This window comes from Gymnoscopelus microlampas (assembly GCF_963454915.1).
Source record: "Gymnoscopelus microlampas genome assembly, chromosome: 17".
Taxonomy (NCBI): domain Eukaryota; kingdom Metazoa; phylum Chordata; class Actinopteri; order Myctophiformes; family Myctophidae; genus Gymnoscopelus; species Gymnoscopelus microlampas.
Window position 1 is genome coordinate 7,293,673 of NC_139954.1, and position 21,456 is coordinate 7,315,128.

At 44.0% G+C, this 21,456-nt stretch overlaps 1 protein-coding gene across 7 annotated transcripts in view; it reads left to right on the forward strand.

Annotated features, from left to right (window-relative positions):
- LOC311065027 (titin-like) overlaps positions 1–21,456 on the forward strand; it is a 223,490-nt gene that overhangs the window by 44,618 nt on the left and 157,416 nt on the right. For all 7 annotated transcript variants that reach the window (XM_084085185.1, XM_084085189.1, XM_084085191.1 and 4 more), the window contains 2 exons: positions 5,071–8,874; positions 10,004–10,282. In XM_084085185.1, coding sequence (XP_083941311.1) covers positions 5,071–8,874; positions 10,004–10,282 — 4,083 coding nt within the window. The remainder of the gene's footprint in view (positions 1–5,070; positions 8,875–10,003; positions 10,283–21,456) is intronic.

The window sequence follows — 21,456 nt, forward strand, 5'->3', positions numbered from 1 at the left end:
TTGACAGTGGTGTCTTCCTCAGCATGCCAGACTCCCAGGTTGACATAACAGAGGTTGAGGCTAGTGCTATGGCTGAGGAACACATGGAGGAGGTCCCTCCAGTGAGACCTCTGGTTGTTAAACCCAAAGCTGAAAGCACATCCCGGCAATTTGGTTTGGCGGCTGACTATGTTGGAGCACAGGAACCCCAGAAGGTGCCTGTATCCAAACAAGACAGTAGTGATTTAGACTCAATCTCAAGTGAGGTGGGGGCAGTGGCTGGTGTCAGCTCTATGGAGGTAGAGGAAGTCACATTCAATGCTGTGTATGACTACTACAACCCTCCAACTGACTGGAGCAGGCCACTGTCACCTGAGTCTGAGATGTCTATTGAGATTGGCAGCACCTTTAGTGAGGAGATAGCAGAGGTAGCTGACAGGTTCTATACTCCTGCCACCTCCACTGAGATCTCACAGCCAATCGCAGAGTCCTTCCACAGACCTGCCTCTGACAGCCCTGGTCATTTTGCAACCCCCCAAGAGTTCTCCTTCTCTCCTGTAGGGCACAAGCGAGCCTCTACAGATGACTCCAGTGAGAGATTCTTTTCTCCAGCTCAGTACCTGAGGTCTCCTTCTGATGAGACCACTCCTTCTGTCCTAACTTTGGATGAGAGTAGGATCCTCACTGAGGGCAGGGGGTCTGCTCTAGGCCTGGGCGAGAAAGTGCAGGGTATCCCTCCTGCCTTCCTTAAACCTCTCACCAAGAAGAGAGTGTTTGAAAATGAGTCCTTGACTTTCTACGCTGAGGTGTTTGGCCTCCCGTCTCCTGAGGTGAGATGGTTCCGTAACAAAACCCAGCTGGTAGCAGATGACAGGGTGAGAATGAGCAGAGATGGTGACAACATCAGACTGACCATTCATTCTGTCACAAAAGCAGACCAGGGCGAGTACATCTGTGAGGCTGTGAACTACGTAGGCGAAGCCAGGAGTGTTGCCTTAGTTGTAGTTGTATCCTCGGAGGTGAGGTTCATGCCCGCTCCACCTGCTGTCACTCACCAGCATGTGATGGAGTTTGATGTTGAGGAGAACGAGAACGACTCGAGATCTCCGTCACCACAGGAGATCCTGCTGGAGGTAGAGCTAGACGAAAAGGATGTGAAAGAGTTTGAGAGGCAGATAAAAATCATCACCAGTCCTGAGTACACTGCTGATAATAAGAGTATGATCATATCCTTGGACGTCTTACCTAGTATGTATGAGGAGGGAGTTGTGGACTTTGTTACTCAGGAGAATGATGACCTTAAAATTGCTTTCGAGGTCACAGAGATGCCCCCGAGGTTCATCAACCCCATCTGCGACATGGAATCCCCAGAGACCACCACAGTAATGTTTGAATGCTCTCTGATGGGAATGCCGTCGCCCATTGTCTCCTGGTTCAAAGGCGACAAGAAAATCCCACACGATAACAAGAAATACATCCACTCCTCCGACGGAGACAACCACTTCCTTAAGATCCGAAAAGTCGCATCTCAGGACAGCGGGGTGTACACGTGTAGGGCCATTAATGTGGTAGGGGAGACCCTGTGTCGAGCCTCCCTCCAGGTGTTGAGCACGAAAGCTTACTCAGGGAAGACCAGAGGCAGAGAGCTGACTGCAGTCTCTCTGGGCAGTGCAAAGGTCCAGCCTCAGAAGTTTGACATGATGGTCGGTAACACGTCGTTTGACGGTGAGCTTGCGTCAGAGATCGAGCTTGAGTTTGAGTTTCAGCATGAAGCAGATGAGTCGCAGAGGTCAGTCAGGCTGGTAGCCAACACCGATCATGAAACGAGCGAACTCGGAGAGAAATACGTCAGCATCAACTTTGACGTTTTTGCAGACCCGGCAAAAGACGACAAGATAGAGTTCAAGGGGAAGTCGTCTGACATGTGTAGCTTCCACTTCCAGGTGACAGAGACCCCTCCTAAATGTATCATCCCACTGACTAACGTTACGGCGGCAGTCGGGACGCCGGTAATTCTCCAGTGTCTAGTTAGCGGTAAGCCCAGCCCCACTGCCGAGTGGTTTAAAGACGGAGACGCCGTCACGGATAGCAGGTGTATCATACAGGAGAAAGCCGCCGGTCATTTCAATCTGCTCATGACTAACGTTACACAGAGTGATGCTGGGGAGTACAAGTGTGTTATCCAAAATCTGTCTGGTTCCATTGAAACCTCTGCTCTGTTGAAGGTCTTCTAACCACTTAAACCCTAGTGTCCTTATTCTGGGGCATGTCATAATAGGCAAATATTTGGCGAAAATAGCCGATCTACAAGTTCACAACGTGTTGCAACACAACGTGTTGTGAGCTTGCAGATCGCCTATTTTCGGCAAATATATTTAATATAGAGGTCACAGATCAACTAAGTATATAGGGTTTGAGTTGTTCAACTTGGAAAGTCCTCATTCTTTAGGGTGAACCTGGGGTGTAAAATGAAGGTTGTAGTGTTTATATGGTCAAATAATAAAAACATTTGTTTCATTTATTTTTTCTTTTAGTTAAATCAGTCTGCTGATGAGAGGTTTATCAAAGTTTATATTTACACCACTGTCTAAATGTTTTCATTTTGGTTGAAGTAGGATGTCCGTTCTCAATTAGTTTTTTAAAACAACAGAGATATTAATAAAACAATTAGTTTTGGTAACATTACCTTACATAAAGCACATCAACACATTAGTGAATTCTAAATATGCGTTTCAGCCTCACAAAGTACAATACAACTGAAAACATTCTGTTGCTTCATGTTGGTCAAATATAAAACATGTTTTATTGCTGCACAATAATGCAGATACATTAGCTTACACGAAAGCGTTACCAACCTGTTTTTATCATCTGTTAGCATTTTGGGACATACTGTAAAACTCGACATATAGATATCGTAGCCATTCATGATGATTTGTCTAATACGTATCAATAAAAAATACCTTGTGTGCTATTTTAGGTTTATTTTTGTTTCGTTAAAACAATCATCAGATTGAAAGCAAATTGAAAGCTAATTAATATTCATCAAATTTGTCTGAAGTCAAAGTAAGCCACAAGAAAATATTTTATTATGTGGGAAGTTAGATAACTTGAATAAATTGTTGGTGCGGTGAAATGATTCCATAGTATTTATTGGAAATGTGCGTTGTTAGAGGTTTTGACTGACTGTGAAACTTTTTTTTTTCTTCTTTTGAAACAAGTTGTGTTGTAAATATGTCATTTTAGTGAGTTCATTAGAAATCAGTTGAGTTCATTACGAAATTTCTAGTTGGCCATAAACAGCAATAAAGAGAGAGAGAAAACATCATTATTTGTACAGAAATCACTGTTTTTTTCTCAGAGTTTATATGATTTTATGCTGTAAGTATAAATAAAGGAGATGGTGTAAAGATGAAGACTGTGTATGTTTTTAGTTTGTTGGTGTCTGCTGGTTATTGGAACACAAATGCACAGCATGTATCATGTAGTCAGTGGAGTCAGCACTACTGTTGGGATCCGGAACGGATTTGGAACCTTTTCCGGAACTGGTTTATCAAACTGTCAGAGCTGGTATGTGGACTTCACGTCTGCTATACAATTATAATACCGGTGGTTCTCAAACATTTTAATTTCAAGGACCACCATAACTCTGAGAGTGTACAAGTGGAAGCAAATGGACCCGTAAGGGTACGTTTCGTTCCATTTGTACGCACTCTGAGTTACAAACCTGTAGGGGTCTGTTTGGAACCTCCTCAAGTAACTTTGAGGACCACTACAGCATATATGTATGCATTCCTTTATGTATGATTGATTTTGTGTTAAAAATATAGGAATCATTAAAGGGAACCGTTAAGGAATTGGACCGTTAATAGGGAATCTTTAAGCCATTTCGCTGGACATAACAAAAACAAATGGACAAAGAGGTCCAACAATAAATATGTATCTTCTACTACACACTTATACACAAACAAACACAATGTGTTTCAACCTCAACACTATAGAACAGTGGTTCTCAACCAGTGGTCCGGGGACCACCAGTTGTCCTTGAAGGGATTCCAGGTGGTCCCCAGCTAAATGATGATAGAGTTGGTAACCAAATGAATTTTTAACTCTTGAGAGTGTAAAATGTAACCAAATGGACCTGTATGGTTACATTTTAATTTTACGCTCTCAAGAGTTAAATTATTGTTAAACTGCATTACTTAATGAAATAATTGTTGTTTTGATCAACGTTGGCCTGTTATCTCTCCTATGGTACCAACATCAATACAGCATGTAACAAAATCCTATCCAACGATAACAAAATATTCTAAGTCTTGGGTCTGAGAGTCTAAATCTCATCAAATGGTGGTTCCGTGGCTCAAATCCCTAATAAATAATGGACCTTGATATGCAAAAGGTTGAAAACCACTGCTATAGAACATTATATTTCATTAAAGTGGTTGTTGCAGAGTAGCCAGTATGTCTCTTTTTGTTATGCCTAATTCATAATCCGTCGCATGACAGCGTCGCCCTCCGTAAAGGACAGATCTTCAAGGCAAAACAATTTTCCGCAATGCGACACATTGATAGCTTGAAGATCTGTTCTTTTCGGCAAGTGACAACACTGTGTAACAGATTTATTAATTGAGCTTTACTTTATGGTGATATAAAACCAAGCCGGTGATTCCAGTTCTCTTACGTTGTCTCAACATTAAGATTCTTCAGCCCTCAAGCTGTCTGTCATAAAAAAGAAAAAGTAATAAACTATTGGTAACACTTGCTATGCATCACATGTCTATAATGCATTTTAAACACACTTAGAATGCTTTATAATCTGCTCATAACACTGTATAATTATAGTTATAAGCACTCAAATATACTCAAAATGCTTTATAACAACAATCATAACACAATATAAAGAATTGCATAATGACTCATATCAGTAGTTCTATGCACAAGTATGATTGAAAAAAAACACACTTTGGTTTGATAAGGATCTTACCCAAAGCCTTGTTCATATTCACTCCTTTTTTTCCACAGTGAACTTTGACCTGGCTAGTTTTCTTGTTCCCGATATGATTATGAACCTTGCTCATTATTATTTCCTGACAGAGCGTTCTAGCACCACCATCACCACCGTGGAGGAACAAGAAGAAACCTACTATACCGGAATACAGCTTCCACAAAAAACTAAGACACTTGAACTCGAGCCAGAATCCAAACGTTTCTCTAGCTCTTTAGAGAAGAAAAAAGAAAAGCCAGTTTTCCTCTCCCAACTCTCTCCAGCAGCCGCGACTGATGGAGAGACGGCTAGGTTTACTGTCACACTGTCTGGGTTCCCTAAACCCACCGTTCAGTGGTTCCACAACGGAAAAGTAATCCAGAGCTCCTCAGTTTACAAACTGATAGAGGAGAGAGAGGAGTACACACTGATAATAACCCAGGTAACAAAACAGTATGAGGGAGAGTACTCCTGTACAGCCACTAACCGGTTCGGACAGACAACCTGTACTACGTACCTTGAGGTCAAACAGAAGGACATAGCCCGGGCAGAGAAATGGGTAGAGAAGATGTTCAAGGGTCAGCCCCCTACTTTCACAGTTCAGATCAACTCCGTGCGATGCTCGGAGGGAGGCGACGTGTCTTTTAAGTACAAAGCCACCGGTGACCCAGTCCCTGTGGTGCACTGGTGTAAGGGGGCGTTTCAGATTCAGCCCAGTAGGAAGTGTGTCATTGTGGCCAACGCTGACGGCTCTGGCTGCCTCAACATGCAGGCTGTCAAGCAGGACGACAGTGGCGTCTACTCGTGTAAAGCTTCCAACCAGTTTGGACAGGCGTCTTGCAGCGCCGAGCTGGTCGTGTTCAGGGAGACGGTGTCTGTGTCCCGGCAACAGGAACAGCGCAAAACGGTTCAGACCAAAGGTTATAAAGTCTCAGTGACGGAGCAAGCCACCGAATCCCGTTTGTACCAGGTGAGCCTTCCAGGTCAGGACAGGTCAGACCAGATGGTCTACACCATTGGTACTGAGGACAGGCAAGTTATTCCCAGTGAACAGGTGGGAGCTCTTAGAGAGCTGGATATCTCAGCTGCTACTCTACACAGAGAGCAGGTCACACACCAGGCTGCAGTGCTGCAGTCTCATGAGGTGGAGGAGAGGGTGTCTACGGCCCCCACCCATCCGCCTCAGGCTTCCGCCGTTCCCTTAAAACAGCTTCACGCAGCTGCCTTTACATCCTCTGTCCAGGAGAGGCAGGACCTCACGGAACAACACTGTGAACGCATCCAGAGTCCTGAGGTCATTCAGCTCCAGGCTGCTAGGGAGAAGAGGTCACAGGTGATGTCGGCTGTAGCCGAGGAGCTCACCCCTCTTTCTACTGTTAGCACAGGGCCTCCCACTGACAGGAGGTCCAGCAAGGTGCAGCCAACCTCAGAACCTAAACATCTAGTCAGCGGACATCAGGTAGAATCCCGGCTGTCTATGCTGAAAGAACAGTCACATGAAATCCCCAAACCCCACGAGGAGAAGAGCTATAAAGTCACAGAGGGCGTTAAGATCTTATACTCAGCCCAGTCGACAGAGCAGCGGCAGCTCGCTGAGGGTCACACCACAGTGATAGATAGTGCACATTCTGCTGTGAAGTCCTCAACAGGCAAAGAGCCACCCAGACCTATTATGGCTTCAGTTAGTGAGTCCAAACACACTTTATCTAAGGAGACCAAGTTCTCCATGGAAAGGCCTGGTCAGGAGACAGCCCAGCTGTCTAAGGATAGAGTGATGAGGTCAGCTCTTACAGCTGAGGAGAAACAGACTCTCCAAGCTGAGCAGACCCAGCATCTGCCCAGTCTGGACAGTGCTTTGTCCATTCAGTCACAGGTGGAGGGAGAACAGTTGTTACACCTTCAGGTGATCACAGATCAGGACCTTCTCCCATCGGAGACAAGGTTCACCTGTGAGAAACCTGTGCCAGAGAAGGCGGGTGCCAGGAAAAGTCCCACTCTGTTGCACACTGTCACCCAGGATGAGCAGAAGACAGTCGTGTGTGAGGACACATCAGAGTTTGAGGCCAAAGCCAGTACTATGACCATACAGCCACAGAAAGAGACCGCGACTCCACTACATCTCCACTCAACACAGCCAGTGCAGACATTACCCAAAGAGGGCATTCTTGTTATTGAGAAGCCTGACCAGCAGGTGGCAGCACAGAAACAGGAAAAGGCCAGGAGACATGCAGCCACGTCAGAGGAGAGACTTGAGCTCACAGCAGATTATCACAAACATTTAGACGTGACTGTGACGGGAGTTCAGTCCCAGCTTAGAACAGAGCCCAGGCCTCAGAACGTTCTCCACGTCTCCTCTCAGCCCATGCAGCTCCCGAAGGAGACTCCCTTTGCCAGCGACGCTAAACAGCAGCGTGCTTTAGTTCAGAAAGAGGAGCGCTGGAATGTTATCCACGTCACCAGCGTAGCAGATAGCCAGGCCTTGGAAGAAGGTCATACTGAGGGCCTAACAGCCGTAGATAGATTTACCTGTCAGACAGCTGTTGAGCCCAAAGTCCCCACAGAGCAAGTGCAGATAGAGGAGAAAGAAATGTCTACGGAGAGCAGTGTGCCTCTGGCAGCAGCGGAGCAGGACTTTGCTGTGCAGATCCAGGAGGGTCAGTCAGTCAGACAGTCGATACTGATGGACGAAAAACGAGTTCTGAGGGGCGAGCTCTCTCAGGAGATTGTTAAGTCAGAGTCAACTAAAGTTAGTGTCACCACACAGCCTAAGCTGTCCATGATGGCCTCAGAGTCCAAAGAAAGCACAGCACTTCCCAAAGAGATGACTTTTGTGATTCAGATTCCCAAAGCATCAAGTGTGAATATCAAACGTCAGCTGAAAGATGCCCTGCAGTCTGCTGTGGCCCGCGACCAGCCTCTGTTACTGGCTGATGTTGTCGGGAGGTTAGAGGCAGCTCAGATACAGGAAGTCAAGGTTCAGAAAGAGCCCAAATGTTCCGTGTTTACATACCTCATCACAACAGCGGGTGCCCCCTTGGAAATCACACTGGCTTTTGAGGGAAAATACCCCCAGATGGCTGACCTCAGGACTGAACTGCAGGCAGCTCTCCATGCTATGGTTTACCAGGAGCAGCATGTTCTCACATCAGAACAGCCTGGTACCATGCAGATAGACAAGCCTCAGAAAGCACAGGTCAGCTCAGCCCGCTCCAAAGAGATGCAGTCATCTGTGGTGGAGACTGTGAGAGTAGCAGAGAGCGCAGTGGACTTCACTGCCGTCAAGATTCAAGCCGCCGCTCTCAAAACGCAATCTAAAATGGCTCATGAATCCGTCACAGCCGAACAACGGCTTGTTGTCCAGGAATCCAAGGAGCAGACAGACTTTTCCCAGGTGGTCAAAGTGTCTTCAGAATCCCACATGGAGTTCCAGCAGTCAGTGCAGGTCTCCAGGCAGGAGGTTAGGTCCATGTCGGCGAAAGGCCGTGCGAGAGACGTAGGAGCCGCTGACATCACCACCGCCCTCCCCCCTGCGCCTGTCCCCACAGAGCAGTCTGTGGACATTAGTGTCCAGAGGGAAAACAGGGAGGAGACGTTCAAACAGGTGATGACAGTGGCCAGACCAGAACAGAGAGAATACCCTGTTGTAGTCACCTCTCTGGAGGACGTATCCATTGAGGAGGACAGTAAGATGACCCTCAGCACAACCATTAAGTATGTCACCCAGGTGAACTGGTTTTTCAACGGACAATTGGTGAAATCTGGCAAAGAGTTCAAGTGTTCTACAGATCACGACACATACACACTAACAATCAACAAAGTTGTCAAGGAGAAACATCAAGGAGAATATGTCTGTGAGGCTGAGAATGAAGTGGGCAAGACGACAACAACCTCGACACTCACTGTGGTCTCCAGAGGTTTGAATAATGGGCCTTCTAAAATTATCTTGTCATCATTCATCATTCTAAAGCCCGATTTATACTTTGTTGTATCATGGTGTCGCGAAAATAGCCGATCTATATGTGCGCTTATTGATTGGCTGTTTTCGGTCCGCACCACTGTATGACAGGGCATAAATTAGGCAATTATCTTCACTTTGGAACTAATAAGTCACGTACCGAGGATCTGTTGTGTCCTTGAGACAACAGGTTTCCCCTCGGTGTCATCTCACAGCACAGCATGAGTTCACTGGCAGGTCACTTCCTATAGCACTAACTCACTATGCGAACCTCATCCACACCACTGCAGGGTCTCCAGCCTGTAGGCCGGAAACTGAGTCAAACCAAATGCTTAACTGTCTCCAAGAGCTAAGCATCTGGCTAATATGACTGTCATGACACTGGCCTACAGGCTCCATTTCATTTCATGTTCCTTTCACGGTCACTATACTATGAAAACTTGTGTTTTTATTTTCCATCCATGAAATGTCACATGTCACTCTTGGTCCCTTCACTTCACTGGGTTGCATTGGTTTGCATGCCTCCAGCATTTCAATCTGTCATGGTGTCATTTTTTCCCCCCAGCCTGAACCTAGCCCCATGTTATTTGTTCGGGGCAGGGGGTCCCAAACCTTTCCATGCCAAGGACCCCCAAATTGCCTCAGCCTCTGGCTGCTACCTCCCTATTGCAAAATGGCTTAAAAGCTCACAATGCATCGGATCATGACACGTTGTGTGCTTGCTATTTTGGCTTTTTTAAATGTTTGAAAACAGAAGCCAGGTTGAAATTGGTTAACTGGCAAAATAATTAATAATAATTAAATAGTATTAATTACATTTTAATTTAAATGTATATAAATATACACACATGGCAAAATGGCTTCGGTGCAATCAATGGCCAATGGGGCTGGTGTTCTCGCTGTCTTTTAGCCATTTTACCCCACCATCTTTCTCCTCCACAGTCACTCCTGGAATGTCTCCCACCATTGTTGTCACATTCCACCATCCCTGCTCCTGTTTCTCATTATACATAGAAAAATGACCTAAAAACACATTCTCCCACTTCAATACTAACTTGTCCTTTTTATTTCCTCTGTGCGTGCCACAGTGCCACCTGTCTTCAAGCAAAAAATCGCCCCCATCGAGATCAACGTTGGCAGCGCTGCCAGGTTTGAATGTGAGATCGAGGACGCCCCCAACGTCACCTTCAGATGGTACAAGGCTGAGCAGGAGCTCAAACACACCGAGAAATACAGGATCATCAGTCGCCAGACCACTTCCTCCCTGGAGGTGGTGAAACCAATGAAGGTGGACAGTGGAGAATACACCTGCAAGGCCACTAACCAGTACGGCACCGACAGCTGTTCTGCCACACTCATTGTGACGGGTAAGACCCACAACATAACGATTTTTGTTGTCGTAAAGTATTGTTTCATGTAATTTTGCTGATGCATTACAATATGCACATGGTGGTGTCCTACTATTTACATGATGTTCTGCCTGCTGTTCTGCCTGCTCTCCTTAGAAATGTATCCACCGGTATTTGTATCGAAACCAGACCCAATGACTCTATTTGTCGGCAAACAAGCTCTGTTCCAGTGTTCGCTCACTGGTTCCTCGCCCATGGAGATTGTCTGGCACAAGGACAACATGGCCATCTCTTCAGGGGCAAACTATGTTATGAAAAGCGAAAAGAACAAATGTTCCCTTCAGATTAAAAAGCTTGAGACGAGTGACCAGGGTATGTATCTCTGTAAGGCCTCCAACAAAGTTGGAGCCGCTACTTTCAGCACCGAGCTCAGGGTTATCAACAAACCCAGCTTCGTGAAGTCCATCGCGTCACTGTCAGTGGCGGTGGATGAGCCGCTGAGGCTGGAGTGCCAGGTGGATGAGGACACGAGTGTCACCACCACCTGGACCAGAGACGGCAAAAAGTGCCACCAAACGATGGATTGCAAAATGTCCTTTGAGGACAAGGTGGCCGTTCTTGAGATACCCAAGTCCAAAGTAAAGGACTCTGGGAAATACGCGTGCACAGCCACAAACGAGGCTGGCAGTTCGACCTGCGAGGCGCAGGTGACAGTGCAAGGTAAGATTTTTCGTGGGAGTTCTGGCTGATTTTCAGATTTTAATGAACACCGTTCTCTTGAAAGGAGCTGATGAAGTGATGCTGAAGTTAAGGCTCTTAAGCGCTCTTCTGTGCTGGTGCTAAATGCTATTGTCTTGCTCTTCCTTTTGCTTTTGTCTTTCATACTTTCTTTCGTTTCCCATACTTTCTTTTATCTTTAACATTTTCTTTTGTTTCTCATACTTTCTTTTGTCCTTTTCACACTTTCTTTAATTTTTCACACTTTTGTTTTTTCACACTTTTGTCTTTCACACTTTCTTTTATCTCTCATACTTTCTTTTGTCTTTCACACTTTCTTTAACACTTTTGTTTTTTCACACTTGTTTTTCCACACTTTATTTAGTTTTTTCCACAATTCACCCTTTCACCGTGGTGATTAAATGATTCCTCTTTTCTCTTTCTTTTTTTTACAATGGTAAAACACACTTTTCAGAGCCCCCCTCGTTTGCCAAGAAAATGGACCCAAATATTACTTGGAAACAGGGCATAGCCGCACGCCTGCAGTGCTCCATCAAAGGATCGCCTGAACTCCGCGTTCACTGGTTCTGGAATGAGATAGAGCTCAGTGACGGAGACAAATACAAAACCTCTCTCAAGGGTGGCGTCACCACTTTGGAGTTCATCAATCTTATTGTCACAGACAGTGGAAAGTACACATGTGAGGTGTCAAATAACGCAGGGAGTGAAAGCTGCAACACAGAGATAGCTGTTAAAGGTTTGTCAGTCAGACACTGTTCAATAATGGCTCTTTTCCACTACAAGAATAAGCCTTATTCATGGGTTCTGGATTTGCTTCCATAACATGCTGAGTTTCAAATGAGGTTCTCAGAACCTAATTTGGTTCCTGCTTTTCAGAAATGTAAAAATAAAATAAAATAAATAGCCGATCTACAAGTTACAAGCTTATTAGATCGTCTATTTTCACAATTAGAAAAAAATATTTGAACATGTTTGAAAATAGTTAACAACTAAATCAAACAGAATATACTGATAAAACTGATAAAAATAGATAATAGAGGCGTTTCTTATGACGTGCCTCTCCTTTCAGTGGTGGTTCTGGTTTTAATGGAACGTAAACAAAATGTCACACAGAACTTCATGGCTTCTGGAAGGTTTCAGGTTATCATGGAAGGTTCTATGTTACGCATCGTAGTCGAAAAGAGCCATATAACGATTCATATTATTCAGCGAGAGATCAGTGAAGGTCTTGTGTAATCATGCATGTTCTCCCGACTCTCAGAGCCTCCATCCATTAGAAAGGAGCTTCAGACAGTAGAGACTGTGAAGGGATCCGCTGCTCAGCTGCAGTGTGAGATCACAGGCAGCGCTCCTTTCGACATCGCCTGGTTCAAAAACAAGAAGGCCATCTCCACCGATTCGAAATATAAGATCGTTTCCCAGGATTCTCTCGCCAGGCTGGAGATCCAGTCGTTCGAAAGTGTCGATGTGGGAGATTATCAGTGTGTCGTGTCCAACAGTGTGGGTAAAGTCACCACCAAGGCACAGGTCAAGCTGAAAGGTTAGTTTGACATTGATGAAATTAGTAGGACAACAATTACTAATTGATTTTATAGATACACAATTTAATACAAATCACAGATAATCTAGTAAAATAACATCCCTATATTGGGCATGTAATTCTAGGCGGAAATCTGAAAAACAATCTTTTAAGAATAGTGAAAATATCCAGTCTAGCTCAAGCTCACAACGGGTCGCAATGCAGCCCGTTGTGAGGTTGTAGATCGGCAGTTTTTACTATCTTTGCATGACACCGTCATGCCACATTAAACAATAAACCTTAAGTGGTTAATTGATTCAACTTGCTTCTTGGTGAATCGAGTGAAAAATAAATCAATAGAATATTCTCTAATAGTTGCAGCACTAGATGAAATAGATTGATGATGCGTTAGACCCAGTCTGTTGATTATGATGTGTTTTGTACAGAGCCACCAGTATTTTCAAAGAGAGTCGACAGTGCCACTGCGGTGTTGGGAAACCCAGTGAAACTGCAGGGAACCCTAAAAGGCTCAGCTCCCATCACTGTTAAATGGATGAAAGACTCTGAGACACTGAGAGATGACGATCCAAACGTCAAGATGGAGTTTGACAACAACGTCGCTAGCCTTTCGTTTACAGTAGTGGCCATCGGCCACGGTGGCAAGTACACGTGCCAAGCCGAGAATGAGGCTGGCCAGCAGAAATGTGACTCCACTCTAACCGTGCAAGGTCAGAAGATAACTTCAACTGAGATATGTGTGCATAGACATCGTACAAAACGAACAAACAAAAGTGTATTCCCTTATGTAGGCTATTTACTCTTCATAACTGGTTCTATCTCATCCCAGAACCAGCCAGAGTCTTAGAACCTGCAGAGTCCATCAGTGTGACAGCAGGAGATTCAGCCAACTTGGAGTGTACAATCGCTGGAAGCCCAGAGCTTAAAGTGAAATGGTTTAAAGACGGGAAGGAGATCACAACTGGTCGTAAATATAAAATGACTCTCAAGGACAATGTTTCCAGCCTAAAGATTCTTACTGCAGAAAAAGGAGACACATCTGAGTACAGGATGGATGTGGCCAATAAAGTTGGAAAGGACCAGTGCACATGCTCAGTTACCGTCTTAGGTTAGACCCTCCTCTTTTACAGAACTAATCCGTATTCAGAGCTATTAATATTAACTTCTTTTGTATGATTAGATATATTTTATCATAGTAATTAACAAACACAGTTGTAGTATTATGGTCTGCAATTACAGATGTGTTTTTTTTAAATACATCTCTTATTATAAATAGCTACTATGGCATTGGAAGTTAATAACTCATGAGGTGTTTTCTCTTCAATAACCAGATCGCATAATGCCTCCGTCTTTTACAAAGTCTCTGAAAAGAGTGGATGGGAACATTGGCAGTGATGTGTCCATGGACTGTAAAGTGTCTGGGTCTCAGCCCATGACCATAAGTTGGTTTAAAGATGACAAGGAGATTAAGCATGGCACCAAGTTCCAGCCTGAATTTAAGGATAGCTCTGCGACGCTCCGAGTCATTTGCCTGGAGAAGGCTGACTCTGGAGTGTATATGTGCAGAGCCACCAACTCTGCCGGCTTTAAGGAAACCAGTGGAACAATCTATGTCAAAGGTTATGAATACTCCTGCCTTTCCCTTATAATTATGTTACTCCCTTTCTTGTGTAGACTAGCTAAATGATTTCATGCTAACATGGAGTGTCTTCTTAATGGCTTCTAGAACCCCCAGTTTTCACAGTGAAACCAGACAACCAGCAGGTTATACCGGCAACCACGGTTACCTTCAAAGCAGCCTTCACTGGAACGGCTCCACTGCTTGTTAAGTGGTTCAGAGAAGACAAAGAGATTGCCACTGGAGGCTCGTGTTTTATAAAGAAAGACGCCTCTTCGAGCTCCCTGGAGCTTCACAAAGTGAAACCTGGCGACTCTGCCAAATACACATGCCAAGTATCCAATGATGCTGGGAAGGTGGACTGTACCACAGTCCTCTTTGTCAAAGGTGCCAAGTCTTTTACATGCTCTGATATGTCTTAGTTGTTTTCTTCTTCAAAGATGAAATAGGTAGAAATGTCTCTGACTTGCTCGACAAAAAAAGTGTTTGCTAACGAATGTCTCATAAAATGATCTCAAACGGATGTTAACCTCTTACTCTCAGAGCCTCCTGTGTTTGTGACAAAACTCGAGGCGACCAAGCTGGTGACCAGCGGCAGCACTCTGAGACTGGAGTGTAAGGCCAAAGGCAGCCCTGTGATCAGCTTCAAATGGTCTAAGAACCAGATCGACATCGGTGACAGTCACAAATATAGAATGTCCGTGGCAGACTCTGTGGCTTCCCTGGAGGTAGTGGACTGTAATGTTGAGGATAGTGGAGATTATGTGTGCGTGGCGTCCAGCGAGGCTGGCAGTGACCGCTCCAGCAGCACAGTGACGGTCAAAGGTTTGTTCACTTTTAGCTTCATATCGGGGTTATTATTTCTCTTCTAATTGTCAGTGGTGGAAGAAGTACTCTGATTGTTATTACTCAGGTAAAAGTATCAATAGCACAATATAAAAAATACTCTACAAGTCCTGTATTCAAGATTTTACTTGAGTAAAAGTACAAAAGTATTGGCATCAAAATATACTTAGAGTACCAAAGTAAAAATAATATACCCTCCAAAATGTGTCAATTTCTTTTGAAAATAGCTGATCTTGAGCCTGTGGGCTTGTACAGTAAAGATTGTGAGCTTGTAGATCGGCTATTTTTTAATAGACCAAGTATACAATATGTCACTATTAACTAAAGCTGTCAAATAATTGTAATGGAGTAAAAAGTATAATATTTGCCCTCAGATGTATATAGCTGAGTAGAAGTATAAAGTATAAAAGAAATTGGAAATACTCAAGTAAAGTAAATGTGCCTCAAAATTATTCTTGAGTACAGTACTTGAGTCAAATGTACATAGTTACTTTCCACCACTGCTAATTGTATAAGTGCTATAGTGTTTTACACCAAGGTTGTCTTAGTGTATGAGTAGCTGACATGGCTGCTCTCTTCTCTCAGAGCCTCCGGTGTTTGTGAGGAGCTTAGAGCCCAGGGATGTGGTTAAGGGTTCGGAGGTGATTCTGGAGGCCCAGGTCTCCGGCTCGGCTCCGTTCTCCGTGTCGTTTCATAAGAACGCCAAGCCGGTTAGGAACGATAAGAGACACAGGATCACAGTGAAGGATGGCCAGGTGGCACTGCAGGTCCTGGCAGTAGAGGCAGGGGACGCGGGGACGTACCAGTGTACCGTTGACAATGAAGTGGGAAAGGTGTCTTGTGATTGTCAAATAACACTGAAAGGTTGGTTTACAAAATACATGGTTTGCTGCTGCAGTTAGATGGGCGCTGTGTAATTTATATCCACTAGAGGGCGCTTGTATTCAGGGTTGCAACACATGAATGAACTGTAATGTATTGGGTGGTGGTTCCCTAACTAGTCTAATGATATCAAAGGTGTTTCTTCACCCTCCCGCAAATTCCCATGCAAACCTATTTAGAAAATAGATACCGTACAAGTCAAATAAGCAGTAGTTTGTTGTATTTTCCCAACAACCGATCATATTTTTAAAAGAAGACCCTCAACCCGTTAATTGTGTTTTAAGCACAAAAGAAAAAAACAAAACAAGCCCAAAGTCGGTTAAAACCAGACTTGGCAACACTGACAAGCACCGTCTACTGGATAAATATTACATAATTATTGCCCTAAATTTCTTTTAAGAGATTTGCTCATACAACATACTCCAGTGTTGTGGAAGTCAGACATCTGTGTTTGCTGCTGTTCACTTCTAGAACCGCCGTCATTTGTCCAAAAGCTGGAGAACGTGAGTTGCGTGGCGTGCACGGAGGTTAGTCTGCAGTGCACGCTGAAGGGCTCCGAGCCCATGACTATCACCTGGCTTAAAGACGACCATGAGCTCAAAGAGGCCGAGCACATTCACATCACGTATGAAAACAGGGCAGCTCTACTGCGTATTACCAACACACAGGCCACGCATGGTGGAAAATACACCTGCCAGGCTCACAACCCGGCCGGGAGCCAGAAATGCTCCGCTGTGTTGACTGTCAAAGGTTGGTTGTGATGCTAAGCTAAAGGCCGTTCCCAGTGGTGGACAAAGTACTCGATCCCAGTAGTTGAGACAAAGCATAGATACTCCCATGTCAAATATTTGTCCACTAACAAGTAAAAGTTGTTCACTCGAATTTGTACTTCAGTTAGATTACTGGAGTACTTGCTCTTAGAAATACTTAATCAAAAGTATGTGCTTTTCTTTTTATTCATACATTTTCAAAACCTCTCCACAATAGTGAAAATAGCTGAGATACAAGCTCACAACGTGTCCCTTAGTGACACGTTGTGAGCTTGTAGATCAGGTTGAAATTGAGAGGGGAAAAGTACGATATTTGTCTTTTAAAAGTAGTGGAGTGAAAGTCATAAGCTTCCAAACTAAATAAATACAAAAATGCTGTAGTAACTTACAGATAATCAAAAAATACACTGCACATGTACTTTGTTACTGTCCACCACTGGCCGTTCTTAGGCTCTCTATCAGTTATTATTAGGATATATTTGAGTGATCTACGGGAGACTCTTTGTTGACTGTGTTGTTTGACATCTCAGAGCCGGCTAAAATCACAGAGGAGGCCCAGTCCATCAGTGTAACCCAGGGAGACCCAGCTACTATGGAATGCAGGTTTTCAGGCACTAAACCCCTGAAGGTCAGGTGGTTGAAGGAGGGCAAAGAGCTGACCTCGGGTCAGAGATATAAAGTGCAGAGCACAGATACCTCCTCTCTTCTGAAGATTCTGAAAACAGAGAAAAGTGACAATGGTGAATACACCTTTGAGGTTTCAAATGATGGCGGATTCAGTTCCTGTGAGGCCACGCTCACTGTTCTAGGTTAGTTCATTCGTTTGAACCCGTTGAAGCCATCTGCGTGTGATGAATATGTTTTGTGATAAGTTAATGAATTTTTGCTCTGACTACCTTCATTTCTCTGTGCTAGATCAAATATTGCCACCCTCTTTCACGAGAAAGCTGAAGCAAACAGAGGGTATCAAGGGATCGTTTGCCCATCTGGACTGCCTGGTGTCTGGTTCTCTTCCTATAAGTGTACAGTGGTACAAAGATGAGAAACAGATCCAGGCTGACGAAAGACTCAAATGCACGTTCTATGAAAACGTAGCTTGCCTGGAGATCTCTGATCTTCACAGTAAAGATGGTGGAAGCTACACCTGCATGGCTCAAAACAAAGCAGGCTCTGACCAGTGCTCCGGGACCTTGTTTGTTAAAGGTTACAACACTATTCATCTCGTTCATATTATATATTATATATTATATCGTTGCTGTCGGGTAGAAACCTCTTATCTCCATTTTCTAACATTTTGTGTTTTTTGTAATTTGAATCCTGAAAAGTAACAGTTTTGGACATAATGAGGTTTCCACCCGACAGAGACGATATTATATATTGTATATTGACAGTTGTGACAGTCACTGCCATTGTCTTTTCCCCTTACAGAACCACCGTGTGTTCTCGAAAAGCCAGACTCAATGAACGTTTTACCCGGATCAAAGGTCCAGTTTAATGTCCTTGTATCTGGCACCCCACCGTTGACCATTAAGTGGTTTAAAGACAAAAAGGAGATTTTCTCCAGCTCCGACTGCTCTGTGATCAAGGACAACGCCTCCAGTTCACTGGAGCTGTTCTTTGCTAAATGTTCAGACTCTGGAGAATATGTCTGTGAGATAAACAATGATGTCGGTTCCACCTCATGCCAGGCAACGCTCTTTGTCAAAGGTCATTCACGTGTTATTCATGAATGATTAACAGATTCAGTTTATTCTGATGTAATTATTTCATCTGACACCTCTCCCCCGTCGTCTTATTTGATTTCGTAGACCCTCCTAAGTTCGTACGCACCCCTGACCGAGTGTCGGTGGTGCGCCCCGGTCAGAGTAAAGTGTTTGAGTGCCAGGTGACCGGGACTCCTGAGATAGACATCTGCTGGTTCAGAGAGGGCTGTGAGATCAGTCCCAGTGATAGGCACAGGGTGTCCTTTGTGAACTCAGTAGCCTCTCTGGAGATAAGTGCTTCTGATATGAAAGACACGGGCCAGTACTACTGTGAGGCTCGCAATGAAGCGGGCAGTGAGAGCTGCAGCATGGAACTGAAAGTCAAAGGTTAGTTGAGCCATCAACTGGTTTAATGGGACCAATAAGATCCATTTAGAAATAATAGTGCCGTAGTTTCAACCACTGCCGCATAAAATACATAGTTATTAAAGGTGTGATATGTTTTTTGGTTTAAAAATAAGTGTTAAATAGTATTTTGAATTTGGAAATAATATTCTGTTAGCAATCAGTAACAGGTCTCTCCAGCTCTTTAGTAAACACTAAACAGAAATGACATTTTCAGGTTGGGATACCAATTTTATCCAATCAGGAGAGAGAACTCATACAGGATACAGGATAAACAAGTTAAATTAAATTAAAGTGATGAAATAAAGAAATGAGCAGACAAAATTATTGATAAATGGGTTAACTCTCCTGAACTGGAACCCACCTGAATATTTCCTGTTTCCTGTTTACTAAAGAGAGACGGCAAGACCCATCTTACTGAACAAACACTCTTTTGCAATGATTATCACAAGAGTTACAAAAAAGCTGTTTGTTTTATCAAAAAACGAAAAAACATCACTTAAACCAACTTTAAACATTTATTTGTAGAACACAGTTCTCTACAAACTCGTAACAACTCTCTGTTTCCTGTCATCTCAGAGCCTCCGTCATTTGTTAAAGAGCTGTCCTCGGCTGATATTGTCCGAGGTTCCAGTGCCTCATTTCAGTGTCAGGTGGCCGGTACCGGTCCGTTTGACATAACATGGCACAAAGACACCAAGGAGCTTAAACCCAGTGCCAAGCACACCGTCTCCCAGCTCAACAGCACCATTGCTCTAGAGGTACAAAAATGTGACAGCGTAGATATAGGCGAGTATCAGTGTACAGCTGCAAACGAGGTGGGAAGCTGCGCGTGTAAAGCAACGCTAGGCATCAAAGGTTGGTTTGTTTACATATGTATCGTCTGTCGGATGGAAACCTTGTATGTCCAAATACTTAACTTTTCAGGAAATAGAAATAAAAAACCTATGTTCAAATGGATCCAATGTAGTTATTATTTATTCACAATAAATAAGTTAATACTTTTCATTGGTTCAATATTTATAGAGACATTTATTTGAATAGCAAAAATAGCAGATCTACAAGTTCACGATGCACTGTGAGCTTGTTGATCGGCTATTTTTGCTATTTTTTGCACGACACTCTTATACGACAAAGTAGGGCATTATTAAAAAAGAAAATAACTTCAAACGTTGAAATATGGTCATACAAGGTTTCTGCCGACAGCAACGATATACGAGTAGATAATTTGATTTTACATTCAGCACTTGGTAAAAGAAACAACCACTGTTATTAATATTTAATTGGTTTCATGTTAGAACCACCATCGTTTACCAAGAGGATTGAGAACGCTGCCACAGTTCTGGGCAAAATGGCAGAGTTTCAGTGCATGGTGAAGGGCTCTCCCACTCTCTCTGTACAATGGCAAAAAGACGAGAGCTGGATCCAGGAGGATTCTAAGATTGAGAGGACGTTTGAGAACAACGTGGCCACTCTCAGGATCCCTGCCTGTGAGGCCGGTCACAGCGGGAAATACACCTGCCAGGTGGTAAACGAAGCAGGGCAGGACAAGTGCTTTGCAGCCCTCTTGGTGCAAGGTAGATTTGAGCTTATCTTTGTGTTTTAGTTTTTTTATTTGAGCTCGACTTTAACATTCAATGAATGAGTATCCAGACATTTTGGTCAGTCCGAAATGATGTACGTCATCTGATTTAGAGATCATTTTGAAGAACCTCGGCATGCTATTGTGTTAGATAACAGATGTTGTTTTATATTATAGAACCCCCTCAGATCACAGAGAAACCTGAGATTATAAAAGTGACAGTCGGAGACCCAGTCAGTTTGGACTGTAAGGTGACCGGCTCCCCTGAGCTCAGAGTCAAATGGATGAAAGACGGCAAAGAGCTTCAGTCTATCAGGCAACACAAACTGAGCTTTGAGAAGAACGTCAGTAGTCTGAAAATTCAGACAGCTCAGAAGGAAGATCAAGGAGACTATGTGTTTGAGGTTGCCAACCACATCAGTACCTGCAGCTGCACGGTCAAACTGGTTGTCTTAGGTTGGTGTGAAACTACATTATATAAACCACTTGTCCCAATTCAGCAAAAAAATAGCAGATCTACAATCTCACAACACGTCACCAAGCGACACGTTGTGAGCGTGTAGATCGGCTATTTTCCAGCGAAGACAAAACAAAATGGTCATTTTTCTAGTGATGTTGAATGTTGTCCTAATGGATTTGTGGTTCTTGTGCAAACAGAGCAAGTCATTCCTCCAAGCTTCACCAAGCCACTGTCAGACATGCAGGAGATATTGGGCTCCTTTGTTCAGATTTGTTGTAAGATATCTGGCTCTCTGCCCATATCTGTGGAGTGGCACAAAGATGGCAGCAAAATCACCAGTGGTGTAAAACACAAACTCATCCAGCAGGACAACTCAGTTTCAATCGAGATGGAACAGCTGGAGCGTTCGGACGCAGGCTCCTATACCTGTAAACTGACCAACAAAGCAGGAAACTGTGAATGCAGCGCATCGCTCAGGGTCAAAGGTTAGATTAGTACTCTGTAAGGCATCACTGGTCAATATTTCCCCCATCAGCCCTACAGGTGTGGAGTGAAAGGTGAGTGTCTCTTTATAACTTACTCCGTCTTGTCCACTTCAGAACCTCCCAGCTTTGTGCTGCAGCCTGAGTCGCAGGCCGCACTGCCCAACTC